This window comes from Microcebus murinus, chromosome 1 (genome assembly GCF_040939455.1).
Source record: "Microcebus murinus isolate Inina chromosome 1, M.murinus_Inina_mat1.0, whole genome shotgun sequence".
NCBI classification, from domain to species: Eukaryota; Metazoa; Chordata; class Mammalia; order Primates; family Cheirogaleidae; genus Microcebus; species Microcebus murinus.
The window spans coordinates 162,773,125-162,793,957 of record NC_134104.1 but is presented as its reverse complement, the minus strand read 5'-3'; the positions used below and the strand labels follow the sequence as shown (position 1 = coordinate 162,793,957).

The 20,833-nt window shown below is 46.5% G+C and overlaps 1 protein-coding gene, 1 non-coding gene and 1 pseudogene across 5 annotated transcripts in view; all 3 read right to left on the bottom strand.

Annotated features, from left to right (window-relative positions):
* The window catches only part of FLNB (filamin B), a 150,743-nt gene that overhangs the window by 85,577 nt on the left and 44,333 nt on the right, over positions 1 to 20,833 (bottom strand). For all 4 annotated transcript variants that reach the window (XM_076009013.1, XM_076008997.1, XM_076009001.1 and 1 more), the window contains exons 2-3: positions 3,176 to 3,424; positions 1,551 to 1,648 (exon numbers count right to left, since the gene is read on the bottom strand). In XM_076009013.1, the coding sequence (XP_075865128.1) occupies positions 1,551 to 1,648; positions 3,176 to 3,424 (347 nt within the window). The remainder of the gene's footprint in view (positions 1 to 1,550; positions 1,649 to 3,175; positions 3,425 to 20,833) is intronic.
* LOC142875058 (U6 spliceosomal RNA) lies at positions 2,391 to 2,496 on the bottom strand. Its single transcript, XR_012922614.1, has one exon. It is a non-coding gene; the product is annotated as a U6 spliceosomal RNA (small nuclear RNA).
* On the bottom strand, positions 3,431 to 20,354 carry LOC142874316 (cytochrome c oxidase subunit 7B, mitochondrial pseudogene; annotated as a pseudogene).

Below are 20,833 nucleotides of genomic sequence, written 5' to 3'. Positions count from 1 at the left end.
TCCCTGCCTCCAACAAAGGTGCTAAGAAGCTAAAGCCCACTTCCTCATATGAACAGAAGACTGTCTCATAAACCAGGTTAACCAAGGGCAATGAACATCAGATGCATCCAACTTCCCTCTCCCTGTGATAAAAATCACCAGAAACCATTCTGACGATTAGCTTGCAGGCACAAAACAGCTACTTGAGTTTGAACAGTCGCCTTCAATGCATTCCACAAAAAGTAGGATGTGTGTTGATTTGGCATTTCTTCCGGGCAGCTCCTTCAACAACTTTACCATGCCAACATCACATGAACGTCAAAAGGAGATGGTTTCAGATTCATGTGGAGATGAAAAACATACCACACCACTTCCTGAGGGGTAGATGAGCTAATAAATAGGCCATGTAGCAGAGACATGACTCCAAAACCAAACCAAAGAAATAGGCATGTTTTTCTGTTTCTAAGGAATCCTCTTACAAAATACACAGAACTCAGGTCTGGGCACCAACTCAGACCTTAAGGGAGCCTATAGCAAAGTCATCAATCCCATGGCACCAGCTACCTACAAGTTACCAGGGCACTGAATGTGGGACTGATGTTGCTTACTTGTTCGGGGGAGTTTTTAGAAGGAAAACACTAGTTTCACTCCCTGCCAGGAAGACTGGACCTCAACTAGGCAATATGCCTACTGCAGATGGTATGCAAGACATATTTGATTTCTGAGTGCTCTTGTTATATTCCTGCGATAGGAATATATAGTTATATATAAATTCTTCCAACAATTTCCATTAATGGTAGGTTATTCTGGTGCATATATTTTTCTAGGACTTTTTTTTTTAAGATAATGGATTAAAATTACCTATTTTTATATAGATTAAAAAATGGTCAAATACTGGCAATTTCTTATGGCTCAACCTAATAGTTAAGGTACACATTTGTAGTCTGGGGTTTAAAGATAGTCTTTAAAATATTTGGAGCAGAAATAATAGAAAATTTGCCAGTGTGTGGCAAAGAAGAGAGACAGAAAGATTTTTGGGCTGGGTGCAGTGGTTCTCGCCTATAATCCCACCACGTTGGGAGGGTGACACAGAGGATCACTTGAGGCTGAGAGTTTGAGGTCTGCCTAAGCAACATAGCAAGATCCCATCTCTACAAAAAGAACGTTTTAAAAAAAGTAGCCAGGTGTGGTGGTGTATGCCTATAGTCCTAGCTACTTAGGAGCCTGAGGCAGGAGAACTGCTTGAGCCCAGGAATTTGAGGCTGCAGTGAGCTATGACTGTGCCGTTGCACTCCAGCCTGGGCAACAGAGTGACATGACCCTGTTGCAACAAAAAAAAAAAAAAAAAAAACAAAAAAAAGATTTTTTTGGATGATCTACAAGCACCTAAGTCAATGAGAACCTATTATTATGGGTATAATGTGGAAGATGGGAGTACACCACAGGCAGTGCTCTTTGAAGTTCAATGCCAAGGTCAGAAGACCTGCCTGACCCAGAAAGGCAACCACAGAGTGACAGAACAAGCTAGTGGGTGGGGGCAGCCTCGAGGGACACGGCACGCTCGCATGTACCTGTGGCACACCCAGCCAGTCGTCTGCTTGCTGCATGGCTTCTCGTGCGTTGTCCACAGGCTTCCGTGGGTCCCAGGACTCCCAGTCTGGGCACAGACCTGTCAACACAACACAAAGGGTGTTTTTAGCATTAGCTGCCCGAACAGATTATAGGAAGCCAAGTGCCTAAACCAAACCTGTTTGGTCTCTTAATTCAGAGAATAATTCCTGCCAAAAATCTCAGTGAGTTATTTATTGAATGGGCAGAAAGTCTCCCAGATGAGCATGCTGGGTGGAAGCTGTCCTACACTAGCTGAGACTTCTCCTTGAGGTACCATCTTTTTGCAGTAAGATAGGGATTATACATTCTTGAAAAGTGTGGTATTAACAAATAAATAAAGCTTATAAAAATCCTGGTATCTTTTTATAGCAGAAATGTTTTTGACTCTATTCCAGGATTTATCTAAAAATACTAGACTAGCATTCTGTGTGATGCAAAAATCTACTTGCTCAAAGGCACAAACTTAGAATTCTCTTAAGAGTCCTGGTAAGCACAAGAAGTGCAGAACTGGAGTAAAAATTCCCAGGTTGAAATTGGAAAGAAGTATCCTGAAATGTGTCTTTAGATGAAAGTAAGGAAGAGGAACTAGGAAATCAACTACTGCTGTACTTTGAATTATTTCTAGACGATGCCTACTTATCAGCTCTCAAGGAAGAATGAGGCCTTGAGCCAGCTCCTTCCCTACCTGACAATAACTAGCTCTGCTTTAAGCTTGTTAAGAACCACTAGCTTACTAAATACTAATGCCCAGCACACACAGAACACCCTGCAAATGGAAATATGATTATTGGAGTAGTATTTTTAATATGGAGCACTTCACGAATTTATGTGTCATCCTTGCACAGTGGCCAGTGGATCTTCTCTGTATCCTTCCGATTTTAGTATATGTGCTGCCAAAGCGAGCATTAGAGTAGATTTCTTAAATTAAAATTAACTTTAGGGGGTGTGTATAAGCACTGGCTCTGGTTTTCCCATTGAATGTGTACCAGCAAACTCTACCCGTCAATCTAAACCCCCAGGGAGGATAATTACAACCTTGGTATACACTTGACCACTCAGAAAAGAGGGGCCCAGCAAGGGTAGCAGAGGTTCCAAGTGGATCCTGACCAAGCACTATCTCACAGCAATGCAGAAAGAAAAGGGAGCAGAAAGCCATATATAGTCAAACCAGTGGTAATAAAAATGGGTATTTTCTACTCCATGAAAGTTTTTAGATTTTCATGCCAAGCCACCTAACAGGGCCACATATTTCTCCAAAGCCAACAGGAAAGTAGGCACCAATGTGGGAAGACACACGGCTTTGGAGTCTGGAAGCTAAACCCAAGGCCTGCTCCAAGCAGCAAGGCCTTCATAGGGAATTCAGATAAATGACTGAATTCAATACTCACACATGTCTATGGATATACCTGGAAGACCTGTCCTTTGAAGGGCAAACAGAGCCATTTTTAGTTCCATTAGCTATCTTACAACGGGCTAACACCAGAAGAAACACGCCAGTCACGGCAAAGCCATGTCCCCATTGAAAGCCAAGATGTTTACCCCAACACCAGCCTCCAGGAAAGACGGTTTAGCTGTGGGCACTTGCCTGGAGCACAGCTGTCTACCAGGGCTCCCAAGGCTTTGCCGTCTTGCCAGTTCTGGTTGAAGTTGGTGATGGGCAGGTAGGGGATCTTGTTCTGAATCCATCCCAGCAGTCTCTGCTTTGGCGTCTGCTTCTTGGCATCATCGTCCCCTTCATCCTCCCACACAGGCATGGAGATGGAGTAGTGGAGGATCAGCGTCCACACCAGGCCCAGGATGAGCTTCAGGTTCCCATCCACGATGGCTTTGCTGTCTGGGGAGAGAGGTACAGGCTCGGTCACGCCTTTGGGTTACTCAAGTGGGAGTTGCCCTGCGTGTAAAGTGAACGGAGCCCTCACCTACTAGAGAGCCACACTGAGACCTGCAGGGGCGAGAGGGCCTGAGGCTGGAGTTTGTTTTAAGACACTAAGAGCCCTTGAGGACAACAAAAGATGAAATTTGACTCCGAAATGTTGTTGACGGGTGTCACCAGATCACGGGTACACAAGAATGGATTACATGTGCTGTCTCTTCCTCTGTGCACGCTTAAAATTTTCAATAAAAAGGGTTTTTAATAACTTAAAGAAATCATTTCAGAAATGTAGACAATAAAAAGGGGTGACTTCATCTCCAGAGGTAACCCCTGCTAACCCGGTGGCGTACATAGCCTGCTGTTTTGTGCATTTGCGTACATGCATTTGTATGTGTTTGCTGCCTGAATTTATATCATACAAAACAACCAGTCTAAAACATTTTCTTTTCTCTAATCATTATGTCGTAGGCATCTTCTTTTCTCAATAAGCTGCTCCTGTCTACATTCCCAACTATGAGTTTAAGAGGCCAGTTTCCCCTCAAATCTCACCGATGCTGGGCGTCAATCATTTTCATCTTTGCTTGGCTGATGAGTCAGACACTCATAAGAGTGACTCTAGCCTCACTCTAGCCTGGGCAACAAAGTGAGACTCTGTCTCAAAAAAAAAACATAAGAGGAAATCATCAACGGTCGAGCTAGCACAATCGGGCAAAGCGTCACAGGAGGAGAAGGAACCAGCCTAAGTGGTGGCCAGTCCTCACTCGCTGAACAGAATACGCCATCCCTAACCAGCACCTCCCAGGAACCTCACTGCCATTGTTTTGCTTTCTCCTGTCTGTGGCTTCTCTGTAGCTTTTCATCATCTTTCCAGCTTCCACCTGCACCCATAAAGATTCAAGCGTTATCTTTAAGATCTCTCTCTCAACATTTCTCTGCATCCCCTCCACCAAACATCCTCTACAGCCACTCCCATTCTACCAGGACTCCAAGCTGAAAATACCAGAACTCCTCTTTCAAATGCCAGGTGTAGCTTCCACAGTGACAGTTCTATCCCTACCTAAATCTTTCAGCAAATCACTTTCAACACCCCCCACCAATAAATATGTGGCCCCTCCTCTCCTCTCTCAGAGTCTTCATTGGCCAAGAAGTTGAATCACTGCTCACATAACCCCAGAACCATCTTTTTTGTCGGGTACCCCTGAGCTTCCAAATTCGCCAAGCTCCCTGCTTCCCGCAGTCAAACTCCTTACGTGCACAGCACCTTCGGAACCTGCAGCCCAGAGGCTTCCCACCCTTGTTGCCTCCACACACCATACCCCATATTCCGGGCTCAACGGCTCTCCATTAGGGGACTATAACCTGCTTTGAACTGCTGGACCTCTCCACGTGTTCTGTATCCCTGTGACGGGAAGACCCTTCCCCAGCCCTCCTGTCGACAACCCTGGCTCACCACTCAAGCGCCAGACCCCACTGCTGTGGACACCTCACTCCCTGCATGTGACGGAGGCGGGAACCCTCCCTGAGGACAAGGGCTATCTGCTCCTCAGCCTCCCACCCCTACCCCAGAACTATGAGCACCTGTAGGGGAGTAACTGAGCCATCTGCATCTTAAGAGCCCCCCACGCCCCACCAGCCACCCAAATGCTGGTTAAACATACACCAAACTGCACTTAATGAAACCCAATTCAAACCACATGAAAAACATATGCACACACTGATATGGAGTGTGTGGTATGCCACCCAAACCTAAAACGGTGAGGGCTTTTTTATTTTTAATTAACTTGATTATTGTTACTCCCTCTTGCAACAGAAAACCTGCTTTAAAAGCCTACACTCAATCCCAGAGAAATCAGTGGTAATTTCACAGTTGCACATTCAGTCATAATAAAACTCCATCATCTAAACTGGACAAAATAAAGATTGCCATGAACTGACTGGTAAGACAAACTAAATTCAAGCAATCCTTGAGGTCGGGCTCACGCATGTAATCCCAGCACTCTGGGAGGCCGAGGTGGGAGGATCGTTGGAGCTCAGGAGTTCGAGACCAGCCTGAGCAAGAGCGAGACCCCGTCTCTACTAAAAATAGAAAAAAATTAGCTGGACAACCAAAAATATATAGAAAAAATTAGCCGGGCATGGGTGGCACATGTCTGTCGTCTCAGCAACTTGGGAGGCTGAGACAGGAGGATCACTTGAGCCCAAGAGTTTGAGGTTGCTGTGAGCTAGGCTGACACCACGGCACTCTAGCCCAGGCAACAGAGTGAGACTCTGTGTCAGGGGGAAAAAAAGTAAATTCAAGCAATCCTCACCCAAAGTTAAGGTGCCCAGGGATTTTCTATGTAATGAATTGTTTAACTAGTAACTTTCAAGTAAGACATAAGGCCCAGAGAAAAATGAAAATGCAGTCCTCCTTGTCCAAAAATTAAGAATTGCAAGTTGGCAATAGCAGAGCATTAAACCAATGAGAGGGCCCTTCTGAGCACACTGGACATTTGACCACGAAGCTAGCCCTGCTTCTGAGGTCCGGCAGTCAATCAAGCATCAGTGGTCCGCATAAAACCCTGGACCATGCCCGGAACTTAGATAGCTGAGGAATTCATCCCATGAGACCAGACATTTCTCCAGATGAAAGTCCTCAACTGTCACTGAATTTTTTGGATTAAATGTCCTGTTATGTGATTATCTTTGAAGTGCTATTGATTACAGAGTTACCACATACTGATCATTAGAAATTTCAGATCAAACAATTTTCCATGCCTGTTTCCTTCATTCAAGATATAGGGAGAAGAGAATTCCTCAAAAAGGTGAAGGAGGAGGCCAGGCGTGGTGGCTCACACCTGTAATCTGGGAGGCCGAGGCAGGTGGATCGCTCAAGGTCAGGAGTTCGAAACCAGCCTGAGCAAGAGCAAGACCCTGTCTCTACTAAAAATAGAAAGAAATTAATTGGCCAACTAAAAATATATATAGAAAAAATTAGCCAGGCATGGTGGCGCATGCCTATAGTCCCAGCTACTCGGGAGGCTGAGACAGAAGGATTGCTTGAGCCCAGGAGTTTAAGGTTGCCGTGAGCTAGGCTGATGCCACGGCACTCTAGCCCAGGCAACACAGTGAGACCCTAAAAAAAAAAAAAAAGAAGGTGAACGAGGGATACATAGTAAAGTGTGTACATGCCACCTTCAGGGTAACCGCGGTAGCCTAGCACCCTCCAGGCACTGATCTCTTACACCACGAGGGGTTTGAACAACCTAGCAAGTCTCACTCCCCCACAGGCATCAGTCTGCAAAACTCAAACTTTCCCAAGTTGTACATTAAATGCTTTTCAAAAGCAAACTTTAATCCATAAATCAAAACATGAAACCAGTTCACTCTATTTTTACCCAGTTTATATATGTTGGTATAAAGCAATGAGACAAAAGTCTTTTTTTTTTTTTTGGAGACAGTCTCACTTTGTTGCCCAGGCTAGAGTGAGTGCCGTGGCGTCAGCCTAGCTCACAGCAACCTCAAACTCCTGGGCTCAAGCAATCCTCCTGCCTCAGCCTCCCAAGTAGCTGGGACTACAGGCATGCGCCACCATGCCCGGCTAATTTTTTCTATATATATTAGTTGGCCAATTAATTTCTTTCTATTTATAGTAGAGACAGGGTCTCACTCTTGCTCAGGCTGGTTTTGAACTACTGACCTCAAGCAATCCGCCTGCCCTGGCCTCCCAGAGTGTGAGGATTACAGACGTGAGCCACCGTGTCTGGCCGACACAAGTCTTTTTCACAAAGACTTTGGGGGAAATATGACCCAGGCAAAGTCTGAACCAAATTTATGAAAAACATGATACCCAGAACTTCTGTTTCCAATGAATCCAAGGTGTGTGTCCAAACAGGAGAGCCTCCATTATGGTCTCGTTGGGATAATGATACCTTCATTCTGCAATTTTAAGTATCTGGAGGGACGGCAGTCCTCATTCCAAAAGTGATTTTGACAGGTGAAGGTTCAAATACTCTAGCAAATTCTTGGAACAGTAAAAAGATGGAGACTTGCCCAAAAGACCTCCCTGGTTCCCATCCACATAAAACAGGAGACTCTCCCATGCCTTGAAAATGAAACACTATAAGGCATTACAGAGTCAACGTCTGACCATCACAGATTAGAGAATTTTCAGACGTGTACTCTGCAACGCTGACACCGAATGCAAACATGGAACAAATGTAAAAGGAGGAAAATGCCAGATTAGCTGAAAGCAGGAGAGAGTTGCTGGGGGGTGGAGGGGCTCTTTCAGGAATAAAATAAACCAACACCCACTATGCCCTAACAGCATCCTAGAATCTGCTTGGATTTTAGTGGGTTGGAATCTGGTCATGGGCTTCTCCTCCCAAATCCAGCCAATCACAATTCCCGCATAATAGTTCTGGCTCTGGACAACACTGACCCTCAAACCACAAACATTTTCTCAAACTACTTAAAACTATCCAATGTTGCTTATAAGTGAGAGTGGTGAGGTTTTTTCTTTTTTTCCCCCATAGCTAGAAAATTAATTTGAGCTACTGCAAATTCTGGGATGGAATGTTTTTGCATCATTTCGGTGCATCAATTCTCGATCCCTTGTTAAGAGGTATTCTGGAATGGGTGCATTTACGGGGGTTGAAACCAGCTATTTTTAGGCAGTCTTTGTAAGCATCTTGGAAACATCTTTGAGGACAAATTTCCCAGAAGTCAGGGAGATGGTGGCCTTTCACCTCTCTCTACTCACATCAGAAGGAGCCAGATCCACACAGCTATCCGCATGCCTGCTACGTTCTAGCACTGCACCATTCAGGGAGCTCCTGGAAGTCAATTCTGGCACCTTCTCTCCTGGCTGTTCCCAATTAACCAGGGTGGCAGGGGTGGTGGCCCGTGAAGAGAGGGCTCCCTGCCCTATCACCTCCATCACCCACAAGAAGCAAGGTGGCAAAGTGGTCACAAGTTCAGACTCTGGAGCCAGCCCCCAGTCCTCTCTCCTCCAGTGTCCCTTCCACATTTCTGCTCCCCTGGGTAAGGACAACAGGCCATCTTTTGGCCACCATGCAGCTGGGTGGCCGGGTCAAAAACAGTCACCAAGTGACAATGCAGGAATCAAGGAGAGATAGGGAAACATGCTTGGGACAAGTCACCAAGACCACCCTCTGCACTACGACTTGGCCATTTGGGAAATAGAATGGCACATACTCTGCTCCCTGCCCTCTCATCTCCATACTCACTGAGATGCAGCGCGGCAAAGTGGCTGCAAGTACAGGCTCTGGAACCAGAAGCTCAATTAAATATGCCACTTTGAACAATCCATCCACCCTCTCTGAACCTTATTTTTCTCCATCTACCAAATGGAATGACCACGGTGAACAACTTTGCAGGGCTGCTGTAAGGAGTAGGTAGGTAAGAGACCGCCAAGAGTTGAGCACAGCGCCACTTGCACAGCAGGCTGCTTAATAAATGTTCCCTCCTTGCCAGCACCTACTGTGTGCCAAACACTCTCCCTAGGGCTGGAAGCCCAGAAGCCACAACCCAAGTGCTGTGTTTAAGTAAGAGTGGAGAGGAAGCACCTTGTGAATTAACAGAGGATTGAAATGTTCGATTTGTCACCTCTCTGAAGCCAATAATTCATTAGGAGGGCCATGAGTACAGCCTCCAACGGCCCTGCTCTGCTGCTCCAAGGGGAGGCTGGCTCGTGATGCTGCAGCGACCTAAGACATGTGAGGCCTCTGCAAGGAGGACACTCAGGAGAACAACATGGCCTGAGACACTGCCCCTCCAATAGAGGCAACAAGAACCACCCAGGAACCGAACCATTGATATTTATCAGACATTTCTGAAAGAGAATATGGCACAGAAAGCAGCCGTATGAGCCAGGAGGTTGACCCCTCCATGACTTCCCAGCTTCGTGCACCTCGATCCTTGGCCCCCAGCCCACTTGGCCTGAAGCTCCCCATATCCCTCTCCGGGCCTGGCTAACACCTCTTCTGCATTCAGTCCCTGAGGCCAGAATAGGCTCCCTGTTAATCACTTCCTGGTGCCTCAGGCCCTTCTCTTTCAGGGCACCTACCACAACTGTAGTCAGACAGTCATCTGTGTCACATCTGCCTCCTCTGCCCAAAGTGTCTGCTCTACAAAGACAACCCAGGCCCTGTCCCCAGAGCTCAGCAAGAGTGCAGTGGGTTAGGGTTAAGGCTAGGGCTAGCAGGAGGGGGAGGGCTAGGGCTAGAAAGCAAGAGGGGAGAGCTCAGCGAGGGTGCAGGCTCTGCAGTTCCACACTCTGTCACCGTGGTTTCTGCACTGGGGACTATGCTGGAACACAAGCAGAGCTGCATGGAAGACTAGATGCAGCACACACCCCCAGCACTCAGACCCCCACACACTCAGTTGTCATTAAATGCTGGTATTATCATTACTATTATTCTTTTTTTTTAAGGTTTCAAATGTACTTTATTTCTTCAATAATGCCATATTTTAATGGGTACACAGTGATTTTACTTGGCACCAATTATGAGTTGGTTTTGAAACAATTCAGTCTTACATCAGCTGGGATGCCTACTCCTCTCTCCACTCCTTTGGGGTGGCTCTGCCAACAGGGGACAGGTTCCACTGTATCCAATTTGTGTTGCCACGTATGTCCATACAGCAATGCGGAAAGTGGCTCCAGTAGCTAATACAGCGTTACCATATTTGTCATGAAAATCAAGTGTTCCTTTCTGGTGGCTCTGCCTTGCCATTGTTTGCTGAATGTTTCGAACTTGGAGACGGCTTAGTGCGTTTTTGGCCAAGGGAAACACCATGAAGCTGAAGATAGAACTGCGACAACTCCAAGTGCTGCTTGGGTGCCTACTATTATTCTTAACACCACTGAAAAGAATAGGTTTCTCTTATTAAATCTGAAACAAAGAGAACAAAGGCTGGGGGAGGGGCTTAGCAGTTCTATGCAATGTGACCTGCAGGCTTGTATTTTGGTTCCTGTGGGTTGTGGCTACGTAGGTGAGCCTGCAGCAGCATCTGCAAAGAGCTGCAAGGCAACCCTGCATGTGGAGTTCAGATTACCTGTGTCCAGTCCCCAGGCGGTGGACAGTGCCCACTGACATTCCAAGTCAGTTTTGCAGTCTCTCTCCATCTGTCTTTTTTCTGAGCCTGAACAAACCACAGCTAAATTGCAGGCCTCAGTTGTCCAAACAAAAGGGCAACCTGAACTAACAGGAGGCAGTTGACCACTCCTCAGTTCTTCAGTCAAAACCTGGCCCTGAGGCAACCCATCCTCCCAGACCATGGAGGACCATGTTGGTCAGCTGCCCAGGACCTGGGTCACACTTCCAGGGGTGCAACAGTCCTTCCATCCACACAGCACATGATGGACTGGACTGTGCACCTTGGCTCAGGGACCCCAGAGGTCCCTGCTCAGGCCTCAAACCAACTGTGTGGAATAAGGCAGAGCCACACAACTGGTGACTCACAGCCTGGCGACTGATGCTTATCTGTGACAAAAGCCACTCCCTGGCCACTGAAATCCTTCCTCCCTTCTCCATCCCAGATACTGCGACATCCAGCTAGATGGCTCTTCCAGTCTCCCATGGAATTCAGTACTGTGGCTGTCTCAGCAGTGAGTGCAATTGCTCCGAGGCCAGACAGCAGGCGTGCCTGCTCCACATGCTCATTTCCCGGACAGACAGCCTTGACAGCATAGTCACCTGCCCCAAGAGAGGCCAGGCAAGGTGAGGAATGGAACCTGGATCCTAGAAACAGATGTCCCACCAACCTGAAGACTGAAAAACCCACACTTGTACATTCCTTACACAACTGTCTTTGTTACAGCCGCTGAACTATAACAAGAGGATGTTCTGGGCTTTGGAAGACCTGAAGTCGCATGGGCCTATCTCAGCAGCCAAGAGAAAATGTAGACAACAATAAAGTAAGAGTAGACTAGGCCCCTGAGGTCAGCTGGATTTCTGATTTTCTTTCTTGCTCATGAATTACTCAAGAATTACAAAGGAGTTGTTCAAACTAATGTTTCTCCATCACTATGTCAAGGTTCAGTTCCTAGCACTCTGGGAGGCCGAGGCAGGCGGATTGCTCGAGGTCAGGAATTTGAGACCAGCCTGAGCAAGAGCGAGACCCGTCTCTACTGAAAAGAGAAATAAATTAATTGGCCAACTAAAAATATGTAGAAAAGATTAGCCGGGCATGGTGACGCATGCCTGTAGTCCCAGCTACTCGGGAGGCTGAGGCAGGAGGATCGCTTGAGCCCAGGAGTTTGAGGTTGCTGTGAGCTAGGCTGATGCCACGGCATTCTAGTCTGGGCAACAGAGTAACACTCTGTCTCAAAAAAACAAAAGACAGAAAGAAGGGAAAAAGGAAAGGCACTTCAAAATGGAAAGGTAGTGATAGGTTTTAGTCCCCACAGTGACAGTTCCCTGCACAAATGCATTCTGATGCTACACCCAGTTCTCCCGATGACTGGCAGGACAAGGCCCCCAGGGACTCCTGAGCATGGGCGGCAAGCTGAGGACCCCAAGTCCAGCCATGGAAGGCTCAGGGTAAATCCCAGAGTGAGCTCACGAGGCCACAGCACAGTGGCAGTCTGTCCCACGCTCTCAGCTTCTAGCTACAACTGCTCTGCGAACATCTCCAGCTGAAATAATAAATGCTGGCTATGAACGGAGGTCCTCATGACCTTGTGACTCCAGCTCAGTCTGTCAAGTAGTGAGGCCACCTCACCTGAAATGCAGCTCACTCCGCTGTGAGCGGAGCCAGGCCCACATGTGCAGCCCACAGGGAAGGAGCCAGGGCAGGAGGAACCACGCCTGGGAAAGACTCCTAAACATCTCTTCTCCTTAGATCAACAGCAACCAAAATACGACGGCACCACTCCCCCAGGCCCCGTGACAGACTTGCATCAGTGCACATAATGCTCCCAAACGACCCTATGAGGGTGGCCTTTATGGTTAACCCCATTTTACAGATGAGATCACAGAGGCCCACAGGGGTGAAGCCAATTGCCAAAGTGACGCAGAGGGAAAGCCTAGATATAAACCCAGTTCTCTCTATTGCCAGAGTCCAAACTCTTCCCCTCGCTACTTCTCTGAATCTACATCTTGTCCCAAAAGCCTGAGGAGGTGAATCCAGTTATGACTCTCATTTTGCAGATGAGGAGACAGAGTAAAGGGAAGTGATCCACCCACAATCCCACAGCTAGAGCGTGGCTATGGTTGGAGGTGAGCCAGGCTTCTTCGCCCCCCCCAGGCAGGGCCCCTGAACTTCTCACTGCCCCATCATTCCCACGATCCCTAACCTGCCCAGGCTCTAGGGGAAACCATGGCAGGCAGGCAGCACGTGGAGTCCACGCAAGGCATGGGCGCACAAACGACTCAGAGGGGGATCATTCTAGTGCCCTCCACTCAACCATTATTTACTCAGCCTCCACTGCACCCCGGGGGTGCAGCAGCGGAGTTCTAATGATCACAGCCCCACCCCCTTCCAGGAGGCCCTGTGCATGCTTCATTGATTGGCACAGCAACTATCCTCCACTAACTCCTTGGAAAAACCAGAGAATTTGGAAGAAGATGCACTTTTGCCCCTATTTATCCAAACCTATTAGCCTGCGTTTTCTCTGGAAAACCAATATTAGGGTTAACCATATATTACTTGAAAACTCAATTTATTCTATTTTTCTGTTCTCATATTCCACACATATTTCCTAATTGCCTACTGAGTTTCAGCCCCTGTGCTGAATACCAATTATACTTTTAAATAAGAATTAAGTCAAATTGGCTTTAATGCTCTAACAAGGGGACAACAACATTATTATAATGAAAACTGGTGTTGCCACAGGGCAAGATATTAAAGGGCCTCAGAAGAGAAGAAAGGAGGGAAATTGGTTTTTTGTCCAAAACTAGGCTATGTTTCCTGGGGGGGGGGTGCCTTTTATAATTAAAAGTAAAAGCTAGCAATAATAATAATGAATAGGGTGGGTATTCATCCTTTAACTGCAAACTTGTAAAAGTTGAGCCTTGTTACAAAACCAGATCCAGGTGGCTTCTTTGGTTTGAAAGGGGAGAAATCAGTTTGTTTTCCCCTAACTCACCTCATGTTACAACTCACATAAGCCTGTCATAGAGATGGCAGCCTGCCCAAAGATTGTGAAGTCATAAAAGGAACAAAACTCCCAATTTAAAGTCTTGAATAGGAACCAAGCTGAGGGAAACTCCAAATAATTTCTACCTGCTGGCTCTCCCCATCAGCAGCAGAAAGCAGGTGAGGCGGGAGGAAGGGAAACCCTTTCTCTGCCTTACCTCTACCCACACCTTTTGGAGGGCTCCTCTTCCTGGCCAGATCTTTAAGTCAATTGACAGCTCAAATTTGTGCCCCCAAATTTGGACCTTTCAACCCATGATTACATGCACAGGCCTCTGAACACACATCCCACCTGACCCCAGCAGAGATCTCTGCACAGAACTCTCTCAGCCCGCCGACCAGCCTCCTTGCGGGTGGAATTCCACACCACTGACACCCAGCAGCAAGCACCGGCACAGGCATGGGACCGAACCCACGCTGCAAAGGGCAGGTCACTTGCTGAAATAACTGGTGGCCAAATGACCCAGGGGTCAGAGATATTAAGTCAGTCGGTGGTGGGGGAGCTAAAAGCTCAGCAGCCCTGCCTGGGGCCGAGAGAATCCTGGTCCAGCTCCCAAGCACCTCAAATGGCCAGCTGTGCAACGGTTGGGGGGGGGGGAAATCCCCGTTCCCCATCTCCTCATCTGCAAAATGCAGGTCACAGCTGGACTCCCTCCCTCCTCTCAGGCAGTTGTGACAAGCACACTGCCTGCTGAGGGTTCCATCGTATCCGTGGGGACTACTAGCATCACTACTGTAACATTATAAATATACACAAGGTTGGGGACGAACAGTGCCCAATGTGAAAAAGAGTCAATGCCATTCAATTCTGCTCAGAGTCAAATGCCCAGAACTCAGCCTTCCAACATAGATGAGCATTCCGTCAGCTAATGACCACAAGAACCGAGGCCCTGATGGGACATGGGATTAAGGCTGATGGAATCAAGATGTTCTTTGCTCGATGAGCTGCTGAATGAACTGGCAATTTGCTAAGATCTGCAGGCCACCCCAACTCCTCCAGCAGATTCCTGAGCAGTCTACAAGGGCCAAGCTGGGCCACTGCTGACAGAAAACTAAATAATAGGTAAATAAATTCAATTTGAAGCACAAAGTACGTTTCCTAACATGGTTTCTTTTTCAAATGGGGAATGGGAGAGGTTTTAATACCAACCATTACAACAATATAATGGGGGGAGAGGTAAGAGGACTGAAAACAACTTAAATGCCTCCTTGACAATAAATGGCTAAATAAACTTTATATTCAAACAAGAGAAAACCAGGCTGCTGTGAAAAGAATGAGAAGGATGTGTTTGTTCCAATATGAACAGGCAATTGTGATGTACTAAGGGAAGGGGACAACTGGCAGAAAAGTATGGATCACACAATCCTGATTTTTAAAAGACATGATTCTGCATCTGCATAGAAAGATCTTGAAGGCCGGCACGGTGGCTCACACCTATAATCCTAGCACTCTGGGAGGCTGAGGCAGGAGGATCGCTCAAGGTCAGAGTTCAAGACCAGCCTGAGCAAGAGCAAGAGCAAGAACCCGTCTCTACTAAAAAAATAGAAAGAAATTAATTGGCCAACTAAAAATATATAGAAAAATTTAGTTGGGTGTGGTGGCACATGCCTGTAGTCCCAGCTACTCAGGAGGCTGAGGCAGGAGGACTGCTTGAGCACAGGAGTTTGAGGCTGCTATAAGCTAGGCTGATGCCATGGCACTCTAGTCCGGGTAACACAGTGAGACTCCGTCTCAAAAAAAGAAAGATCTGGAAGCATGTCCACCAAACTATACTCACTAGCAACCTCTAGTAAGAAAACTAAGGGGCTGATGGTGGAAGACATTCTTCTATTTTTTTTTTTTGTTGCTGTATATCTCCTTCTGTATTGTTTGAATTTTTAAAATTTAAATTATAGGCCACAGTGGCTCACACCTGTAATCCTAGCACTCTGGAGGCCCAAGTGAGAAGACTGCTTGAGCTCAGGAGTTCCAGACCAGCCTGAGCAAGAACAAGGCCCCCCCCCCCTCTACTAAATATAGAAAAATTAGCTGGGTGTGGTGGCACGTGCCTATAGTCCCAGCTACTCAGGAAGCTGAGGCAGAAAGATCACTTGAGCCCAGAAATCTGAGGTTGCTGTGTGCTAGGCTGATGCCACGGCACTCTAACCCAGGCAACAGAGTAATCCTGTCATAAAAAAAAATTTTAATTACATATATTACTTTTATAATTACCATTTACGAACAGCACCAAAAAGAAAGAAACATAGTAATGTACATACTCAGAACTCTTCATTTTAACAAAGCTGCTTGTCAGGATCTATAAGCACTAATGTGAGAAATTAAATCAAATGATAAAAGCAACGTGCGTGTATGGTAGGTTTGATTTGAGTAAAAGGGCACTGGAGGAATCACATAATCAGACTCATCTAAGCATAGAATCTCTCTCAATGAGACAAAAACCACCAACCATGCAGTTGCTTCCGGGAGGAGGGAAGGGCCCTGGAGGCAGGCGGCCAGTCTCTGCTTACACCGCACATGATGCTCAGGCCACAGGTGATGGGACCTTTCAGCAAATGGACACCCAGGGACTTTGTGGGTTTGCCTGGTTGTCTTTCTCATGGTCTCCTTGCTCATCTTTCTCACAGTGGCCATCCAAATTCCTCACCGGACACACCCATGCTGGACAAGGAGTCTCTGAGCCTCAGAAGATGGCCTTTGCCATTCGAAACAGCTTGCAGGAGGAATGGACAGTGTCAAAGACTACACTGCAAGAAGACGGACTCCCCCGCTTGCCTTTGGACGTGTATTTCAAAGTAACAACAAAAGTCAGCTACACACCTTCCTGACCCACTCATGCCTCGCTCCCGCACCCTAAGAGTGCTATTCACCAAGCAGAGGCACAACCTCTCTGTCACCTGTGAAGACCGAGGGCCTGGCCCATAGCCATTACCCCACTGAATTCTCACAGCTGCTTTTATGAGGTGCCAATGTTAGCTCCATTTTCCAGATTAAGAGGACTGATGAACAAGTATTAATAAATTAAGCCCCAAAGTCCCATGGCTGATAAGCAGTGGAGCAGGAATTCGAACCCAGGCCATCAACTCCAGAATCTGCAGCTGACCCTTCCACCCTGGAGATCCAAACAGGAGTACAAAGGAAGAGTCCATACATGGACACGAGGTGTGAGTGACAAAGGCTTTAAAAACTGTGAAAAGCCAAGGAGGAAAAAAATTCTAAGGGTTATATCATCCTCCTAAAAGAGATTTATCACCTTGCCCCTGAACTCTGTCCCATGATAAACAGTCGTGGCAGCAAGATAAACAGTCCAAGTACACAGCAGGTCAGTCTCACTGCTAAAAGGGGAACACATCCTGACATTCCTGGGGCACAATGTCCAAGCTCAGGGCAAGAGAGCGACACAGCACCCCAGCCACCAACTGCGCCTGTCACTGAAGAACACACTCCACGGCCAGGTGTCTCTGTTACCAGGTCTCCATCTAAGCAGTCTGAGCCTGAGTCAGAAGCCGCTTCCCCACTCAACAAGAACACCAGCTCCAGCGTCCAGATCTCAGGCAGCTCTGCCTGGGCTTGGCACTGGCGAGCAGTTGTCCAGCACCTCTCAGACCACACTCGTAACCCTGACCACCTGGGCCATTTGCTAACGTTTGTCCTTAAATTAATTCACATTTTCTTTTTTTCCTTAGCTTATAAGCAATTATGTCTGTGAAATCATGGGTTTGATATACTAGTTGCATTTTTAAATACACAGGTAAATACCTGTTAAAATTTTTAAACGTTGATGTGCAACACTGAATATCTTCTTGAGTATCACTTGTTAGAAAAGACTGCACTAGATGTTAGCTGGATTTTCCAGACAAAGAGGTTTCTATGGCCAAATACCTGGGGGCACAATAGACTGAAAAACTCATAAACTGCTGCAGAACTTATCAGAACCCTTAATATACAAATATACGTTGACAATCTCCAAGAGAGGGGTCAGGTGTCAATTTCCCAATGTTATAGGACTAGGAAATTTTTTTTAATTCTACTTAAAAAAGAGAGTAATGGCCGGGCGTGGTGGCTCACGCCTGTAATGCTAGCACTTTGGGAGGCCGAGGCGGGCGGATTGCTCAAGAGGTCAGGAGTTCGAAACCAGCCTGAGCGAGACCCCGTCTCTACCAAAAATAGAAATAAATTAATTGACCAACTAAAAATATACATACAAAAAATTAGCCGGGCATGGTGGCGCATGCCTGTAGTCCCAGCTACTCAGGAGGCTGAGGCAGTAGGATCGCTGAGCCCCGGAGATTAAGGTTGCTGTGAGCCAGGCTGACGCCACGGCACTCACTCTAGCCTGGGCAACAAAGTGAGACTCTGTCTCAAAAAAAAAAAAGAGAGTAATGTTCTCCAGAAGATACTTTGGGGAATTCTACCTTAAACTGCTCTTCAGATGGTTTAAGTCTTCTCCCAAACACTCCCAGAGGCTGAGAGATTACATTTTATAAAACTGGAAGGTGTGGGGATGAGAGAGACAGGTAATAAACACAAAAGAAGGAAGACAGGAAATAAGGAACTGAGGCTTCCCTAATCTATAACTGTTTCTGTGGCACACATTAAGAAACTAGAATCCTGCTACTTGGAATCAACACATTGTACAGATAAAGGAGATAAAAGCAGATTCTCAAAACATTGCTCCTAATTAAGCATGCTAAAAGGAAGCGTACCCTTTTGCACACCTCTTAACCACAATGTTTACGAAATTCTGATGATAACTCACTTAAAAAACACATTAAGGCAAGGCGTAATCCTAGCACTCTGGGAGGCCCAGGCAGGAGGATTGCTTGAGCTCAGAAGTTCGAGACCAGCCTGAGCTAGAATGAGATCCCGTCTCTAAAAATAGAAAAAATTGGCCGGGCATGAACACCATCTAAGGAATCCCCTCTGTTACCCTCTAGCACTGAGTCCCACTCACTTCACAGCACCTGCGACTGTCTGTAAATATTTTGTTTGTTTACTGATTTATGGTCTGAATCTCCCACTAGGCTTTAACTCCTAAGAAAAGATATAATTTGTTCACCTAGTGCCAGAACATCCAAGAAAATTCAATAAATATTTTCTTAGCGGAAAAAGAAAAATTAGCCGGGCATGGTGGTGCATGCCTGTAGTCCCAGCTACTCGGGAGGCTGAGGCAGGACTGCTTGAGCCCAGGAGTTTGAGGTTCCTGTGAGCTAGGCTGACGCCATGGCACTCTGGCCCAGGCAACACAGTGAGACTCTGTCTCAAAAAAAAAAAAACCTCACTAAGAAACATCTTATTGTTCCAGTGCAAATTGTAATTCTTAAACAACAGGCAATGATTTCCAGGAGTTTAGGTACAAACCAGCCCCCTCCTTCCTGGGTTTGCTTTAAAGCTTCTAATGTCAAAATCTTCATCCACAGACAACATATTGTCAAGTAGAAAGAGGCAGAGATAGGCCGGGCGTGGTGGCTCCCGCCTGTAATCCTAGCACTCTGGGAGGCCGAGGCGGGCGGATTGCTCGAGGTCAGGAGTTCGAAACCAGCCTGAACAAGAGCGAGACCCCGTCTCTACTATAAAAATAGAAAGAAATTAATTGGCCAACTAATATATATATATAAAAAATTAGCTGGGCATGGTGGTGCATGCCTGTAGTCCCAGCTACTCGGGAGGCTGAGGCAGAAGGATTGCTTGAGCCAGGAGATTGAGGTTGCTGTGAGCTAGGCTGACGCCATGGCACTCACTCTAGCCTAGGCAACAAAGCGAGACTCTGTCTCAAAAAAAAAAAAAAAAAAAAGAAAGAAAGAGGCAGAGATGGAACCCAGTAATCTGGACAATGGGGTATGTCAAGTCAGTACAAAGAGGAGTAGACGTCCTGATGTGGAGCCTCCACCCAATCACCACTTAGCTCTAAACTTCCTATGCAAAGTAGGGGAGATAACTTAGTAAAAGTTATTTCTACAATAATTAAAACACATCCAAGCAGCATCTCTAACACTCCTTGAAGATAAAATACTTACTTACAAGCACAACAAGCATGGCAATGAGCTATGCAGCTTGAGCACTGATTAAACACACTCAACTTTTTGTGGTGCCAGAAGCAGGTGTAAGATTTCATCAACTGTAACGTGTCACAGGGACAGGACCCAGGCCCTATCTTTAGCATCACTGTGATCCCAGCACCTAGTATGGTGCTTGTCACATAGCAGAGAGAAGAAAAGGAACAAAGGGAAGAAAGAAACTGCTACCTTCTACTTCACGACCAACAACCATCCACTAATCAACCCACCCAACCTAACCAACCAAGCGCTAATCAACAAACTAACAAAGGACTACCCACCCAGTCACCCAACTACCAAACCACCCGTTAAAACCCAGCTGGACCCATCCTTGACTACCCTATCCCACTAAATCCACTCTCTCCCTCCTGGCTGCCTCTAAGTCAGTCTCCAACCTCTGCAGCTGGGCAGCCCCCGGCTAACATCAGGCCCTTTCCCGGCCACTCCATCTAAGCGTACATACAGGTCAAAATATCCCAAATTTCCCCACAGACCCAGCAGGGCCACCTCATACCCCTCAGGCACAGCTCCTCAGGGAGCTACAAAACAATTTCAAGGCTGGGCGTGGTGGCTCACGCTTGTAATCCTAGCACTCTGGGAGGCCCAGGCAGGCGGATTGCTCAAGGTTGGGAGTTTGAAACCAGCCGGAGCAAGATCTCATCTCTATTAAAAATAGAAAGAAATTAACTAACCAACTAAAAATATATATACGGGGGGGGGGGAAAAAAAAATTAGCCGGGCATGGGGGCGCATGCCTGTAGTCCCAGCTACTCAGGAGGCTGGGACAGTAGGATCACTTGAGCCCAGGAGATTGAGGTTGCTGTGAGCTAGGCTGATGCCACAGCACTCACTCTAGCCTGGGCAACAAAGTGAGACTCTGTCTCAAAAAAAAAAAAAAAACTTTCAGAGCTAGATACAGGCAGATAGGGCAGATTGGGCACAAAACGTAAGAAAAATGATTTAAAAAATTGAAATATATAAATATTTAATGAAATGCCTGCAAATCGCTGCCTTCACTTATTACTAACTTTAGTATTCACTGAAATCTCATTACATTTGAAAATGAGTTACAAATTAGTTTTCTCACATCCCAAGAATTTCCAAGTATGCATTATGATTGCTGAGAAATCACAATTATAAAATAAATGAGTTAGTCACAGCCAAACAATAAAACAA